This window comes from Ostrea edulis, chromosome 7 (genome assembly GCF_947568905.1).
Source record: "Ostrea edulis chromosome 7, xbOstEdul1.1, whole genome shotgun sequence".
Lineage (NCBI taxonomy): Eukaryota > Metazoa > Mollusca > Bivalvia > Ostreida > Ostreidae > Ostrea > Ostrea edulis.
In genome coordinates this window covers 28268094-28284160 of record NC_079170.1, presented here as the reverse complement: position 1 = coordinate 28284160, position 16067 = coordinate 28268094, and the positions used below count along the sequence as shown (strand labels likewise).

The window sequence follows — 16067 nt, the reverse complement described above, 5'->3', positions numbered from 1 at the left end:
TGCCAAGAACAGCCTAACAATTGGTATGAAACACGTCAGACAGCATTTGACCAATGATACATGTAGGTTGTATTGACGAACTAGATTGTTAAAATGACCATAGAATTTGCGAAATGCAAATGAACAGACACAAATTATTTATTCACATGATAAATTAAAACTCGCATCTCTAATGACTTTTGATTAAGTCCTGCACTCTAGCTGTATACAACAATGGCAGGCCAGGTATTGTCTCATAGCTAAGACTCCAGTACTCAGACTAGTAGCCATTTTCATGTTTTGAATTACTCAATCATATAAATGAACGATTATCAATTTTTTTTTGGTCAATACAATGCTTAAGTTACCTTTGAAATACAATACTTACCTCTCCCTCAAAAAATAATATTGTACTCACCTCCCCATCAAAAAATAATATGTACTAAGTCTGTGAGGTAGCCAGAAGCATTGTATTGACCTGAATATGTCAATATTTGTATGCATGTAGTTAGTCACCTGATATCAGGTCAATTGAATCGTAACAATTAATACAAACTAGAACTGTCCTAACGGGACTAATACCCCCCGCGGGGCATATAAGATGATGGGAAATATTTAATGCAAGCACATTGGATATTTTCACATTATCTACAGGGCAATCAATGTGAATGCAGAAGTGTATATTCTACAGTACAGCAGTACATGAAATATTAAAAATATGCTTAATATAAACAATGAATACTATATACTATTTGGCACATTTTAGGCTGTATGATTGCAATCCCTGGTCAACTCTTCTAATCTTTAGTTTATATTCACTTTGTTAAAGATCATTATGTTATGACAACTTTACTTTGTCATTGATTTTGTCAGTAAATAAATGACATTAGCTCAAGTATTGGTAGAACTTCATTGTTGAACTTCTTTCCACTTCTTCAATTCCTGATTGACTTATGAGCGTAAAACGGTATTAGAAATAAACTCTGGACAAATTGTGACCTATTACTACAAGTACAACCAAACCAGAAAATGTCCGTAACTTCCATAACTGTTATAATATTTTAATGACAATAAAAGATGCACAACTACATTATATATATAAGATGAGAATAAAGTTTGAATTAAATCTGTTCAACGGTATTAGAATTGAACTCTGGACAAAGTGCGCAACCCCCAAAATGAAAAGAAAATGTGCTTAACTTCTATAACTGTTAAAATATTTCAATGAAAATAGGAGATGCACAACTACATAATATATAGAAGATGTGTATTAAGTTTGAATGAAATATATCCAGCGGTATTAGAAATAAACTTCGGACAAATTGCGTCTACGGACAAATGGACGGACAGACGGACGGACAGACGGACAAAGTGATTCCAGTATACCCCCCCAAACTTCGTTTGCGGGGGGTATAATAATTGTCTGATGAATAGGCCAATAAAATCAATAAAGTACATGTATATCGCCTGATAATCAGGTCAATAAAATCATCAACAAATCACAAAATGAGAAATAAAATGAACAAAACAAACTCTGTTAGGTTAAATAACTGAATTGTTAATGCAATAGGCTCCAATGCAATTAATATTAACATGTAACATCTGAATACCTGTAGCTAGGAACAAGGGAGTAAACCCAAGTACGTCAGGGATATTTATATCAGCACCATATCTTATCAGCATGCTTACTGCATGCAGCTAAAGCACATTATAAGTAATTTAGTTCATTACAAAAATGTTGATTTTAAAGTTTTTGAGACATTTGGGATATTGTACAGGTCATATCATTGCCTGTCTGGATTAAGTGCTACATTTACAGGTGCTTGTTGTCAGCATCCAAAACTGTTAAATCAAAGGGTGCAGTGATTGAAATCTACACACACTGAAAATGTTAATTTCAATCTTGTCATTGTCAGCTATATGTAAATTCCAGCAGCAGTTACCCTGAACTCAGACTGGCTACACTTAGACCTGTACCTGTCCCAAACAAAACTAATTTGTTAAAGATACATGTCTGCATTATACAATAAAGTTTAAATCATAGTATTACAAAACTCTTGCTAATCAGCTGCATTCACAGCAGTAAATACAAATATTCAACTGTAATCAAGCTATTTGTCCATCATATCCAACATCAACATGATAAAACAAGAAATATTTTAGAAACATGCCTTAATGCCACCACCCAAAGGTCGATCAATTTAGAATATCCACAATGATAGGGGATACAAGTGTACCAAGTTTAATGTGTATCATTAGCAAAGGGCTCTCAAAATATTGAGCAGAATCTGATGTTTGTCAGGCAAGGATTTTCAAGATTGAATACAGTGAAACTTCTCTAAACCGGCCGGTTCTCGGACCAGAAAAAATGGCCGGTTTAGAGGGATGGCCGGTATACCAAGAATTTAGCAATTATAGACGTTTTATCTCAATATTCACAAAGTAGGTACTGTTCAATTTGATATGGTGATCTATGATCAATTATCGGTGGAGATTAAATTAGTCCGCTTGTACCTACAGGTAATTATGAATTACAAGAACTATTCTCGCTGAAATCATCTAATTTTAAACTGAAAGTCTATAGCAGGATACATAAAGAAAACACAGAGGCCTATTATTGGAATTCCTCTTACCTATAAAAACTCTGTTTACATTCATCGCTTATGTCATTAACAATTTTGTTTTGACGTTTTTAAAAAGTACAGTAGTAAATATGAAATTGTAATTTGAATATTTCTTTGGAATTTTAAGTCTATGGAAACCAAGAAAATCAATCTATCTTTAATTAATCATTAACAGTCATGGGTTTGTTCTTTATTAATTACTGCTTATCCATACGATAGTATCATGAAACAATATGGATTTGATAGTGAGCGACAAGCTCGTTCCAATGATTACGCAATTGAGTCACGTGGTTTGCTCTTCATCAGCTGAAAAATGATGGGGACTACCCATAATGCCTCCGGAAAAATGTCGCAGTCACTGCGGTATACTTCATTGACAATCCCGTCATTAAAATAATTAGATTGTTTAGAAAGTACAATTAATGTTTATTTAAATTCCAGACAAGCTTTCTCATAGCTTCAAACGTTTTGTTTTTGCTTGGTTTGAGAGAAGAAAAAACATTGCAGCTAATATGACGTCACAATTTGTAACTGTTTACACCAAGCGCGTTATATTTCCCGCGTTAAATGAAGAGGCGGATAAAAGTCGTGTTGCAAGATGTTAGTGGGCTTCGCTCGTCTTAACGGTCACACCGTACAACATATTACTGTATTCTTTCAATATGTTCCTAACTGTTTTATACATTTTGTACAGAATTTGGAAGGTACTTGGATTAGCTAAGTGTCAATTAACACCCTTGACAGCACAGGTAAACAATAGAAATTAAAGAGGTCACTAGTGTTTTTCACACCTCCGGTTGATAATTTCCCAGCTGGTCAGTCAATCTGCGCACCTGGACGATTTTGATCAACCTCAGAGTGGCCCAATGCTCTTGTCTTCATAAAGTGGCCAGTATGTTAAGGGTAAATTACACATGTTTGTTAACAAATGCACTTTAAAAAGTGGCCTATGTCCGGTTTTCAGAGGTGGCCGGTTTTGTAAGACTTTTTTTGTAAGGAAATGTTAAGATTTCTGCCGGGACTTTGAAAATCGGCCGATATTCAGGGAGAACCGGTTTTCTGAGGGGCCGGTTTGGAGAAGTTCCACTGTATAATATTTTTAAGTCTGGAATAGTTTGACATTTGACCAACAGACACTAAGCTCATGCAGTTGAAAAATGTTGATTCCCTAGTATTGTATCCCTAGTATTGTATCCCTAGTATACAATGTACATGTACATGACATACTAGGGGTGAACATTTTTCAAGCAAGCTTGGTGCCTGTGGTCTGACCTTGTGACCTCAATATCAATAGGGGTCATCTACTCCTTAGGGGTAACAGTGTAACGAGTCTGATGTCTATCAAGTAAAGGGTCCTCAAGATATTGTGCGGACAACATTTCCGCATGTTGTCCTGACCTCTGACTTTGTGACCTAAAATCAATTCAATACGGGTCATCTGCTCTACAGGAGCTACTCGCATATCATGTTTGACAAGTAAAGGATCCCCAAGATATTGCAGACAACACTTGATCCACCAACCGACTGTGACAGATTGACCAGCATGTATAAACCACAGCACTCCGTCTTTTTCATGGGGGGGGGGGGGGGGGGGGGGGTCATAATAATCAAAATCATATTATCTGCCCTTAAATTTTAGTTTTAGCAACTGAGAGGAGTATCGTTTCATGAAAACTATGATAGACTCGGTAAAGTCTATTATTTCTCTCACATGCCAACAGACAATTTGAAAAAGTTTACATGTAAAACATTTCCCAGTAATATGTTTAAACTAAAGTCTTCCTTATCCATGCAATGGCAAGTCTGCATGTGAAACTTGATGTTTTTAAGCAGAACAGGAAAATCATTACATGCCCTGTAACCAACTAATAGCATCATTGTCTAGTTTAATTGCTTCCCCTTCTGAACTCTATACTCAATACAAGTCACCCCAAGCCAAGTCCCTATAGAACTTCTGAATCCCAAATCAATACAAGTTAACCCACCCCACCGCAAGTCTCTATAGAACTTCTGAACCCTAAATCAATAAAAGTCACCCCAAGCCAAGTCCTTATAGAACTTCTGAACCCTAAATCAATAAGAGTCACCCCAAGCCAAGTCTCTAGAACTTCTGAACCCTAAATCAATACAAGTCACCTCAAGCCAAGTCTCTGTAGAACTTCTGAACCCTAATCAATACAAGTCATCCCAAGCCAAGTCTCTAGAACTTCTGAACCCTAAATCAATAAAAGTCACCCCAAGCCAAGTCTATAGAACTTCTGAACCCTAAATCAATAAAAGTCACCCCAAGCCAAGTCTCTGTAGAACTTCTGAACCCTAATCAATACAAGTCATCCCAAGCCAAGTCTCTAGAACTTCTGAACCCTAAATCAATAAAAGTCACCCCAAGCCAAGTCTATAGAACTTCTGAACCCTAAATCAATAAAAGTCACCCCAAGCCAAGTCCCTATAGAACTTCTGAACCCTAATTCAATACAAGTCACCCCAAGCCAAGTCCCTATAGAACTTCTGAACCCTAAATCAATAATTGTCACTCCAAGCCAAGTCTCTATAGAACTTCTGAACCCTATATCAATACAAGTCACCCCAAGCCAAGTCCCTATAGAACTTCTGAACCCTAATTCAATACAAGTCACCACAAGCCAAGTCTCTGTAGAACTTCTGAACCCTAAATCAATAAAAGTCACCCCAAGCCAAGTCTCTAGAACTTCTGAACCCTAAATCAACAATTGTCACCCCAAGCCAAGTCTCTATAGAACTTCTGAACCCTAAATCAATAATTGTCACCCCAAGCCAAGTCTCTGTAGAACTTCTGAACCCTAATCAATACAAGTCATCCCAAGCCAAGTCTCTAGAACTTCTGAACCCTAAATCAATACAAGTCACCCCAAGCCAAGTCTCTGTAGAACTTCTGAACCCTAATCAATACAAGTCACCCCAAGCCAAGTCTCTACAGAACTTCTGAACCCTAAATCAATACAAGTCAACCCACCCCAAGGCAAGTTTCTATATAACATTGTTGTGAAAGGCCTAGTTATCATATAATGTACATGACTAAATGGTTGGAGAGGTGCCCCATTCTAATATTTAAGTCCTCAATCTTAAAGCTCAAAGTATTGTTAAAGTTTTCAGTATATAGATCAAAGATCAATGTCATAGTCCTAAAAATCTCACTGAAATGGCCTTTGTCACATGACAACAGCCAACAAATATCAAAACCCATTCACTTGATTCTAGTAAACATGTATGCAATACGAAGAAGATACAATCTTCCACTCTCTCGATACATATAAATCAAAGAATCATTTTATAATTAGATTTATGATTAGATGCTTACATTTCTACAGGACACAGCAAAATGGAGAGCTGTCATACCCGCACTGTCCACCTGATTCACTGCTGCAGGGTCCACAGCAAACAGAGTCTGCAAATACACCACATATCACAGGATTCTGGATTAGGCCAATTCAACTTAATTAGTAAATTATCATCCAGGGTCACACAAAACTATAGGGCGGGTGGGAGGATTTTATTTTTAATTTTTATTTTCTGAGAAAAATATTAAAGACAAACAAGTTTTTTTCAACAGCTAGAAGTTAATCATTTAATGCCAGATGGATATCAATCTATGCTATTTTCACAGTCGAATTCCAGGTTAAGCTTTAATTTCAAACAGAAATATACTAAACTTCTTCAAGATTTACTTTTTATTTGTGTACGAAAAAATTTCGCGAGATTTGCGAGAACCTTATCATCGCGTATATTTCTTGTTGCGAACCAGTCATTGAATGTCTGTCAGAGGCTCCATCACAAAGATTACTTGCCATGAACCAGTTTACCACGGGTGAATCATGAAATACAGTAGCCATGAATAAAGTTAGTTTCACAGTACTTCTGAGAATCAATTTACTAAAGTACATCATTCATTCTTATCTCATCCATTTACAAAACATATATTTCAATTCATTTTTGAAAAAATCTTCCATTTCCTAGTCAAGTAGTACATGAACATAATATACAAATTACATCATAGGACATAGACATCTCACTAAAGTTGTTGTGGAGCAAGATACAAAATAATTAAGATTTTTCCTGATAACAATTTATGCCTTTGATCAATTGCTTAATGTCCCAACATATAAATTGTTACTTTACTTGTAAATTTTGAAAACTTATGGGCCAATTGTTAAAAAGATTTTTTTTTACCAGTTTTCAAGAACTTTTCTAATATTATTTTAAAAACTGTTAATTCAATCGTTGCATGCAATTCAAGTGAAGACTTTCAACATTTATCTAAGGGATATGTTCACTTTGTGTTCTAAATATATGTACTGCTAAATATATGTACTGCTAAGTGGTAGTAACAAACGTTGTATACCTCTAAATACTCTCCGAGGTACGAGAAGTCCTTCGTTGAACAGGCATCACACACTTGATCCGCAAGCTCCGTCTCTGGTGAATGCTTGTATTCCTCCAACTGTTGGTTGGTCATTTCTGACAGAGTCTGGGTTTTACGACGTTTCTCTTTGGGTGCACAAGTCCCCAACATGGGCTCATGTGAATTCTTAAAAGCATCTGCATTCTTTAACATGGACCAAGCCATTTCTCCCACTTGTTCAGTTTGGAGTAAAATACTCTTTTCACTATTCATGACCTTGAAACAACCTTGTACAAATGCTGGTTGTCTAGAAGTTACTGTACAATATTTTCTTTGTTTGAGTGCCACACTTCCTCTCTTTGCAATGAGCAAAATATACAAAATCGTACTAACCTATGAAAAAAATAAAACCATATAAATTAAGAATACCATATATTGCCTAAAGTATGTCAAAGAAATACCATATAGTGGGTTATTTCACCTGGTCTAAAATTTGACAAGGAAGAGTTACCTCTCTTGCAAATACTAAAGTTGCAATTGGGTGCATATTTGGCGAGTGAAATTTTAACAAAAAGCTATCTAACCGCTAAAATAAACCAAATTTATCATTTCGTGAAAAAAACCCGCTATATGGTACATTTGTAGGTACGTTAACCAGTCATATCAAAGTAACATAAAATACATTAGTGACAGTTTCCAATGGTGATGTCTCCACATGAGTGAAAAATTCACAAGAGGGACGTTAAACAATATACAATCAATCATTAGCAGTAGAACTGGAGCACTCCGGAGGAAAAATTGGGATATACCAGAGAACTCCAAATCCACCCCATATAAAAACCTCCAACTGAAAGCACAAATTTTTCTGTCTATAATCACTACCTAATCTTGTATTGCCACTAAAAAAAACATGCAATTACTGTCAAAACAAGCTGCAAAATAGTCCCAACCATATCATTGAATATTTAACGCACTGTACAGTCCCTGAAACGTTCTTCTTTCCCACTTGAACGGTGAGCGAATGGTGAAAGCACGTTGAGCGAACGGTGAAAGAATGCAGAGCGAACGGTAAATGCAATTTGGTGAACGGTGAGCGAACGCAGAGCGCAAAGTGAACGGTGAACGAACGTTGAGTGCACGCTGAACGCAAAATGGTCTATTTACTCGGAAGGCTTCAGTTTTTTCTCTGGGATTTTACTTATTTCATAATCAAGTAATAAAATACATGTACATGTATATTTCATCAATTAATAAAAAATGAAATAAACTGGAATCATGATACAGCATATTTTACAGTTTTGGATATATATTCAATGTAATATATTTTTGTACAAGTACCGAGTATACATGTATATATTTCATGAAATTATCGCAAATTGTACATTAATACACGTAAAAGTCATACACAAACAAAAGCAAATTTCATATGTACATTATGTATACCATTACATGTACAGATACATTTAATGCATAGGCATAATATATATACAATGCATGTGAAAAGGAGACCACTATAGTCTACATGTGTAGTGACATCCAGAATTTACAGGTGTTCAGGTATGGCTTCAAACTTAACGAGCTTGATCATTTGGGATACCCGTAATTAACAAACACTCCCAAAAGGAGTCAAGATAGATGCAGTAAACAAACAATACGGACAGTATACCCTGTGTCAACACCTCAACACTCCTAACAGTATTAAATATTCCTAATTACATTTTGTGTCATTCATTTGTCGCAGCTACATCGACCCGAGGAAATAATCCTAGAATTTATGCACATGTTTTTACAAAACTTACTATTAATGTGACCATAGATTGTAGTTCGATCGAGCAATATTTGTATAATGTTTAAAGGCTAATGCAGAAACGTACAAGATAAACAATTACATCTTTGCATTAAGGACACGTTACAAAAGTTTCAAAGGCAAGAGTAGTAAATATCAGTTTATTGACAATGTCTTTCATAAATATAGGCGTAAAATAGCTATATCAATTTGACATTCTGACACGTACATACGGTAAATGTACATTATGTAGCATCTTTGTTTTTATTTTTCAAAGTATGGGAGGGGTGACTTGTTTAAAACTTGTGTCAAGCAATGCAAAATAATTATAATAATTTGTGCTTTTTCCCAAACTTGTAAATGCTAAATCGTCAACACAGGGGAAAAGGTTTTCATTACCAGGAGGTTTTCATTACCTGAAACTGCCTTATTTTTGTACTTGGGTTGAATTCATAACGACAAACTGTTATATTCGTCTCTCATTTAGAATTGTTTTAACAAAAGCTCAAATGAACTTTTTGGCATTCACAGTGGATACTCCTGACAATTTGTACTTCAAAATTAAATTTTTGATATAGTAAGAAAGTATCCTTACACTCTTACGCACACGTTCAATTTTCATTTTCGCCTTGCTATCAAGATTGGTCCTTTCACTATGGTGTTCCGAATGACAATGAAAAGACTGAACGATGAACGAACGGTGAGCGCACGGTGAACGCTTTGTGAACGGTGAACGAACGGTGAGCGCACGGTGAACGCTTTGTGAACGGTGAACGAACAGTGAGCGCACACTGAAAGCAAAACTGTGAACGGAGAGCGCACGCTGAACGAACGGTGAACGCACGCTGAGCGAACGGTGAACAAACGGTGAGCGAACGGAAAAATGGTAAAGTAGAACGTTTCAGGGACTCTAGTACTAAAAGAAAGGATTGACATAAAAATAAACCAGTCTTTGGTTTTAAAAAAAATGGATTCAAGAACACAAATGGCAGAGTTGCTTTAAAATTTAGCTATCATAGAGACAACAGTACAAAACATACTGGCAAAATGATGTATTAAATGTAGAATTTTTCAAAAAAAAAAGAGAAGCACTTTCAACATGTCACATGTACACTGTATATCTTCAATGTTTTTAAAACATTTAGCTGTGAGGAGTACACAAAGTAGGTACCATGCTTTAAAATAACAAAGTTCAACTATATATCATTTACACGTAAATTTTTCAAAGAATGTCAGATCACTTCCAAAACTACAAATGCACATCTTCAATGCTTCCATAACAGCTGTACAAGGTCTGAAGGATGTAAAATAAATGCTGTAAGAGGAGTTGTTTACAAAAATAAGTACAGTCTATTCAAGACATGCTTAAACAAGAGGCCCATGGGCCACATCACTCACCTGAGTCACCTTGGCCCATATCTGAAGACTTTCCATATATATTTGCATGTAAAACCTTAGTCCCTATTGTGGCCCCAACCTACCCCTGGAGGCCATGATTTTTACAAACTTGAATCTGCACTATGTCAGAAAGCTTTCATGTAAATGTCAACTTCTTTGGCCCAATGGTTCTTGAGAAGAAGATTTTTAAAGATTTTCCCTATATATATGTAGGAAAAAACTTTGATCCCCTATTCTGGCCCCATCATACCCCCGGGGGCCATGATTTGAACAACTTGAGTCTGCACTATGTCAGAAAGCCTTCATGTAAATATCAGCTTTTCTGGCTTAGTGGTTTTTGAGAAGAAGATTTTTAAAGATTTTCCCTATATATTTGTATGTAAAACTTTTATCCCCTACTGTGGTCCCATCCTACCCCCCGGGGCCATGATTTGAACAAACTTAAATCTGAACTATGTTAGGAAGCTTTCATGTAAATATCAGCTTTTCTGAATCAGTGGTTCTTGAGAAGAAGATTTTTAAAGATTTTCCATATAAATTTGTATGTAAAACTTTTATCCCCATTGTGGCCCCATCCTACCCCTGGGGCCGTGATTTGAACAAACTTGAATCTGCACTATATCAGGAAGCTTTCATGTAAATCTCAACTTTTCTGGCTCAGTGGTTCTTGAGAAGATTTTTAAAGATTTTTCCTATATATTTGTATGTAAAACTTTGATCCCCTATTGTGGCCCCATCCAACCCCCGGGACATACTTATAACAAATTTGAATCTGCATTATGTTAGGAAGCTTTCATGTAAATTTCAGCTTTTCTGGCCCAGTGGTTCTTGAGAAGAAGATTTTTAAATGACCCCACCCTATTTTTGCAATTTTGTGATTATCTCCCGTTTGAAAGGGACATGGCCCTTCATTTGAACAAACTTGAAAGCCCATCACCCAAGGATGCTTTTGGTCAAGTTTGGTTGAAATTGGTCCAGTGGTTCTGGAGAGTTTACAGACAGAGAGACGACGGACAACAGGCGATCAGAAAAACTTACTTGAGCTTTCAGCTCAGGTGAGCTAAAAATGACTAAGTTCAACTACATGTAAATGTTACAAAAATGCCTGATCACTTTCAAAAAGGCACATGCACATCTTCAATGTATCCATAACAACTGTACAAAGTTTGAGGACCATCAAGTTAGAGGTGTGATATTCAGAGTTGATTACACAAAGTAGGCACCTTATTACAGGATATCCGCCCACCCACCCATCCGCCTGCTGTTTACACATCATTGTGCAACTCGACCAAAAATGGCTCTGTTTTTAAAATACATGTATATTTGGCATCAACACGACTGGGAACATGTTCATCAAATGTAATTGTCCTCGCCTTGTTTTTCCCTTCATGATAACCCATGAGAGTATGACCTTGAGAAATAACAGGATTCTTCCATTCGCCATGGGGAGCATGCATATCAGGTTTGATTATTCTTGCCTTATTAAAACCATTTCTATTCTTCTCACAAGGTGCACATAGATGAACCTACAGATACCACAGACATACCGCACAATAATACAACACGTCTAGGATGGTTGAATATGTGTATAGAATTTGATTATCCTAGCCTTAATTATTAGTACTGTCTCCATCTTGTTTTGTGCCTATAACACTACCTATTCAAGTTTGACCTTGACCTCTGACCATGGGGAAAAAAACCCACAGGCTTATTCCTTTAATCACTGGGAACAAGTGTACCAAGTTTGATGATTCTAGCCTTGTACGTTTTTTTTTCCCCTGATCCACAAGGTGTAGATGCATTGAACTATATAATACAACCCGTCTGGGACAAAAGTATAAAAATTTTCACAATTACACTGTCGAGCCATACCTTGAAGCATTAAATAAAGACCCACACACCAAACACTAATAGCTTCAATAAATTTTTCTTGTTGCTATGGCATATGTCTGATAATTATGTCAACTTGTCAGTTAAATTATGTCACCTTGTCAGATCATTTGTGGCCACTTGTCAAATAATAAGTTTTAAAAGGTAACCATAAAAATGCTTTCATGCTCAAAATGTGCCATCCACTTAACAACATTATGATCCAACAAGTCGACATTATGATCTTTCAAGCCGACATAAAGACCTGACAAGTTGTCATAATGATCAAACAAGTTGACATAAAGACCTGACAAGTCGTCATAATGATCAAACAAGCTGACAAAAAGACCTGACAAGTCATCATAATGATCAAACAAGCTGACAAAAAGACCTGACAAGTTGTCATAATGATCAAACAAGCTGATAAAAAGACCTGACAAGTCGTCATAATGATCAAACAAGCTGACAAAAAGACCTGACAAGTCGTCATAATGATCAAACAAGCCGACATAAAGACCTGACAAGTTGTCATAATGATCAAACAAGCCTAAACCTAACCAAGATCAATATGCTGTCTTGTTAGATATCTGTCGACTTGTCAGATCTTTTTGTCGACTTGTCAGATGATTATGTTGATTTTTCAGATAATCACATCTAATCAGATCATGATATAAACAAGAGGCCTATGGGCCACATCGCTAAGCTGAGTAGCCTTGGCCCATATTTAAAGACTTTCTCTACATATTTGCATGTAAAACTTTGATCCCTATTGTGGCCCCAAAATGCCTTCGGGATTATGCTTTTTACAAACTTGAATCTGCACTATGTCAGGAAGCTTTCATGTAAATGTAAACTTTTCTGGCTCAGTGGTTCTTGAGAAGAAGATTTTAAAAGATTTTCCCATGTATTTGTATGTAAAACTTTGATCCCCTATAGTGGCCTGACCCTACCCCCGGGGACCATGGTTTTAAGAAACTTGAAACTGCACTATGTCAGGAAGCTTTTTATGTAAATGTAATCTTTTCTAGCTTGGTATTCTTGAGAAGACGATTTTTAAAGATTTTCCCTATGTATTCGCATGCAAAACTTTGATCCTCTATTTTGGCCCCTAATTATGTCGACTTGTCAGATCTTTTTGTTCACTCGTCAATTATTACCATGTTTAAAAAATTCAACATGAAAACATGTCCACGTCCAGTTTGTGCCATCTAGTTGAGAACATATTTTTCTGACAAGTCGACAGAAAGATCTGAAGTCAACATAATCATTTGACAAGTCAACATCACTTTCCAGCAAATCATCATAATTATTTGATAAGTCGACATAATCATCTGACAAATCAACATCTTGACTTGTCAAAAAATCATGTGATTGACTTGTCAGATATTATGTTGACAAGTAAATTACAGTGGCATTAAATAACAAGATTGCCGTAAAATGGCTGAAATATTGCCAAAACGGCGTAAAACCTCAATCCTAGTCATGGTGATTATTTTCTGACAAGTTGACATGAATATCTGACAAGTCGATACATATAAAGATCTGACAGGTCGATATAAAATCTGACAAATGCAGGTGGACATAATTATCTGACAAGTCAATATAAAGATCTGACAAGTGGACATAATTATCTGAAAAAACACTTTTTCTTCCGCATTTTTAAAAAATGAATAACGACAGCGTATGACATATTCCACCAAATTAGCATAAAATGTCCGTCAATTTTTTCCCCTCCGTATTTAAAAATAAATAAGCTCAAAAAGTAAAGAATGTTTTTAATTACAAACTTGAATGGACTAGAGTTAATTATAAAATCAAAAATATTTTGCCACACATAAATTGTTAAAATTATTTTGGTATGTGAATGTTCAAAATATGAGAAAAATTGACAGAATTAACTCCCGTGAGAAGTGGTACCCAACTTCTCGGGTACTTTATTTCAACTTAAATAAGAAAACAAGGGGCGAAAAAGATGTAAAAAAATGTATGTACTTTTACTTAATTTTTATTAAAAAAATTGCAAACTATTTATGAAAACAAATTATACAAAAGTAAATTCAAAGTAAGCAGTTTTTGTAACTTTCGTTCTGTCAAACATATTGACGTTAGCACTAATGTACATATGTACATAGAGATGTACTGCAAAACAATTTGCTTTGATTATTTTTCTGGAATTAAGCATTAAAAGTCATAATCAAATTGTGGAACAGATTTTATTTTCTTTAAACAAAATATTTAACTTAAGAAATTACACTGATATTTGATCTAACATCATTCTGTCAAACTCTACCCGACACAATGTGACATTAGCACACTTCTTTACCAAACCATTGTAAGAGTTGTGGTTCTTTATTATTATTACACCTCTCCCTGAAAGGGGCGTTGTAATGGGATTTTCCAATTGAATGGCAGGTTGAGTGAATGAGGTATCCAGATTTACGTAAAACTTCAAGCGATAGACTTTCTGTCAAAATTGCTGATGTTAGCAACATGTGACGTTAGCATAAGAAATCGTTCTACTTATACTAAATTGTACGTCAAACTACCGGTTTATGAATTCAAAGACTATTTTATTGCAATAAAAACTCATCATGGGAAACTACTTATACTCTATCATGATTTACATCACTGCGAAAAAGTTCTGCAAGATTTTGTTCCGTCAAACAATAACATTAGCATAAAAAAAGTTCCGTCAAGAACCGACATTAGCATTGACAGAAAATAAAAGATTCGGAGTCATTATTAAAGCACAACAAACATTGGTCTCGATGTAATGTATATAGATTACATTTAAACCTTTCATTAAGAGAGCCATGTAGTTAAATAATTTCATAACTTATTTAGTAAACAGAAGATTTATTAATTGCTAATTCATTTTCCGTCAAGTGTTCCGTCATAAAAATGTGACGTTAGCAACCGTTTTTAAAAAAATGAAATTAAAAGTGAAAGAATACTTTTATAATTTTATTTTTTACATTTTCTTCATCCTGAGTATTAATATTTTTAGTTACCACAAAAAATAACCACAGTTTGGCACTTTGAAAAAACATTCCAAATGGGAGTCAATACAAGCCTTTTTCATGGAACATGTCGTATATGAAGATATTAGCATAAACAGTCCGTCAGAAGACTTTAGATGTACTACTTATTGGTTTATATACAGACCCGAAAAGACCTGCAGAAAATAATTCGTGTTACAATGCGTTTAATGGCTAAAATTTTAACAGTACAGCTTGAGCTTATTAGGAGCCTAGGGCTGTTCTATGTCTTCATCTGTTCATGATAACGCAAGGCTTCAGCCTTCATAAAGCAAATGTCCTAAACACAGCGTCCTAAACACAACATTATTCCCAGCATATAATAAAGACAACACATTAAAATCAAAATGCGTGGTGCTATTACCAAAATTACCAGTACAATATCCAGCTACTTGATGATATCAGCTTCCTAAGGCGAGTAGGTTGTAAACGGCGAAAATGTCGACAGTCGGATAAAATTAGAACATCACAATGAAATGATAATTTATTAACATATGTGGTAAAAAAAAAATATAGTTTCTTTTATGCATGAAGCCTATCTACAAAATTCAAATTTGTTCCTTGTATACATATACTAAATACGGAACAGAAAATTTAGGGAGAAGGGGGGGGGGGTTTCCAGCGGAGGTCCAAATTCTACTAGGAGTCTCTTTAGGCCTAGTAGACTGAAACTGCATAATATGCATTTGGCCAAATTTGGAAGCGTCCGTTAATTTTGGTAATTTTAGTACATGTACCATTTGACTGTAGGATAAAAGTCATGGTTCAGACCTATACGGGAACAGCCATTATTTATCAAAAGAGGGGGGGGGGGGGTTAACATTTATGAAGTACTGGGAAGTTGAGTTGTCATTCAAAAAGTAAAATCTTTTTTTGAGGGGCGGGGGGGGGGGGTCACCGGAAGACTTCTGATTTTTAAATTCGTCTGCCTATAATTAAATAAAGTTATACAACACTCAACAGGTAGGTCTAATTAATCTGATAGTTTGATTACA

General features: G+C 35.5%; 1 protein-coding gene across 2 annotated transcripts in view; it reads right to left on the bottom strand.

Moving 5' to 3' along the window:
- LOC125656071 (uncharacterized) overlaps nucleotides 1–15503 on the bottom strand; it is a 33121-nt gene extending 17618 nt beyond the window's left edge. Inside the window, exons 1-4 of one of the 2 annotated variants that reach the window (XM_048886651.2) lie at nucleotides 15446–15503; nucleotides 6982–7374; nucleotides 5941–6027; nucleotides 1590–1677 (exon numbers count right to left, since the gene is read on the bottom strand). In XM_048886651.2, the coding sequence (XP_048742608.2) occupies nucleotides 1590–1677; nucleotides 5941–6027; nucleotides 6982–7254 (448 nt within the window). In that variant the 5' untranslated portion in view covers nucleotides 7255–7374; nucleotides 15446–15503. Of the gene's footprint in view, nucleotides 1–1589; nucleotides 1678–5940; nucleotides 6028–6981; nucleotides 7375–15436 lie in introns of both variants that reach the window. The other variant, XM_048886652.2, reaches the window with a different exon arrangement.
- Nucleotides 15504–16067: the final 564 nt, after the last annotated feature.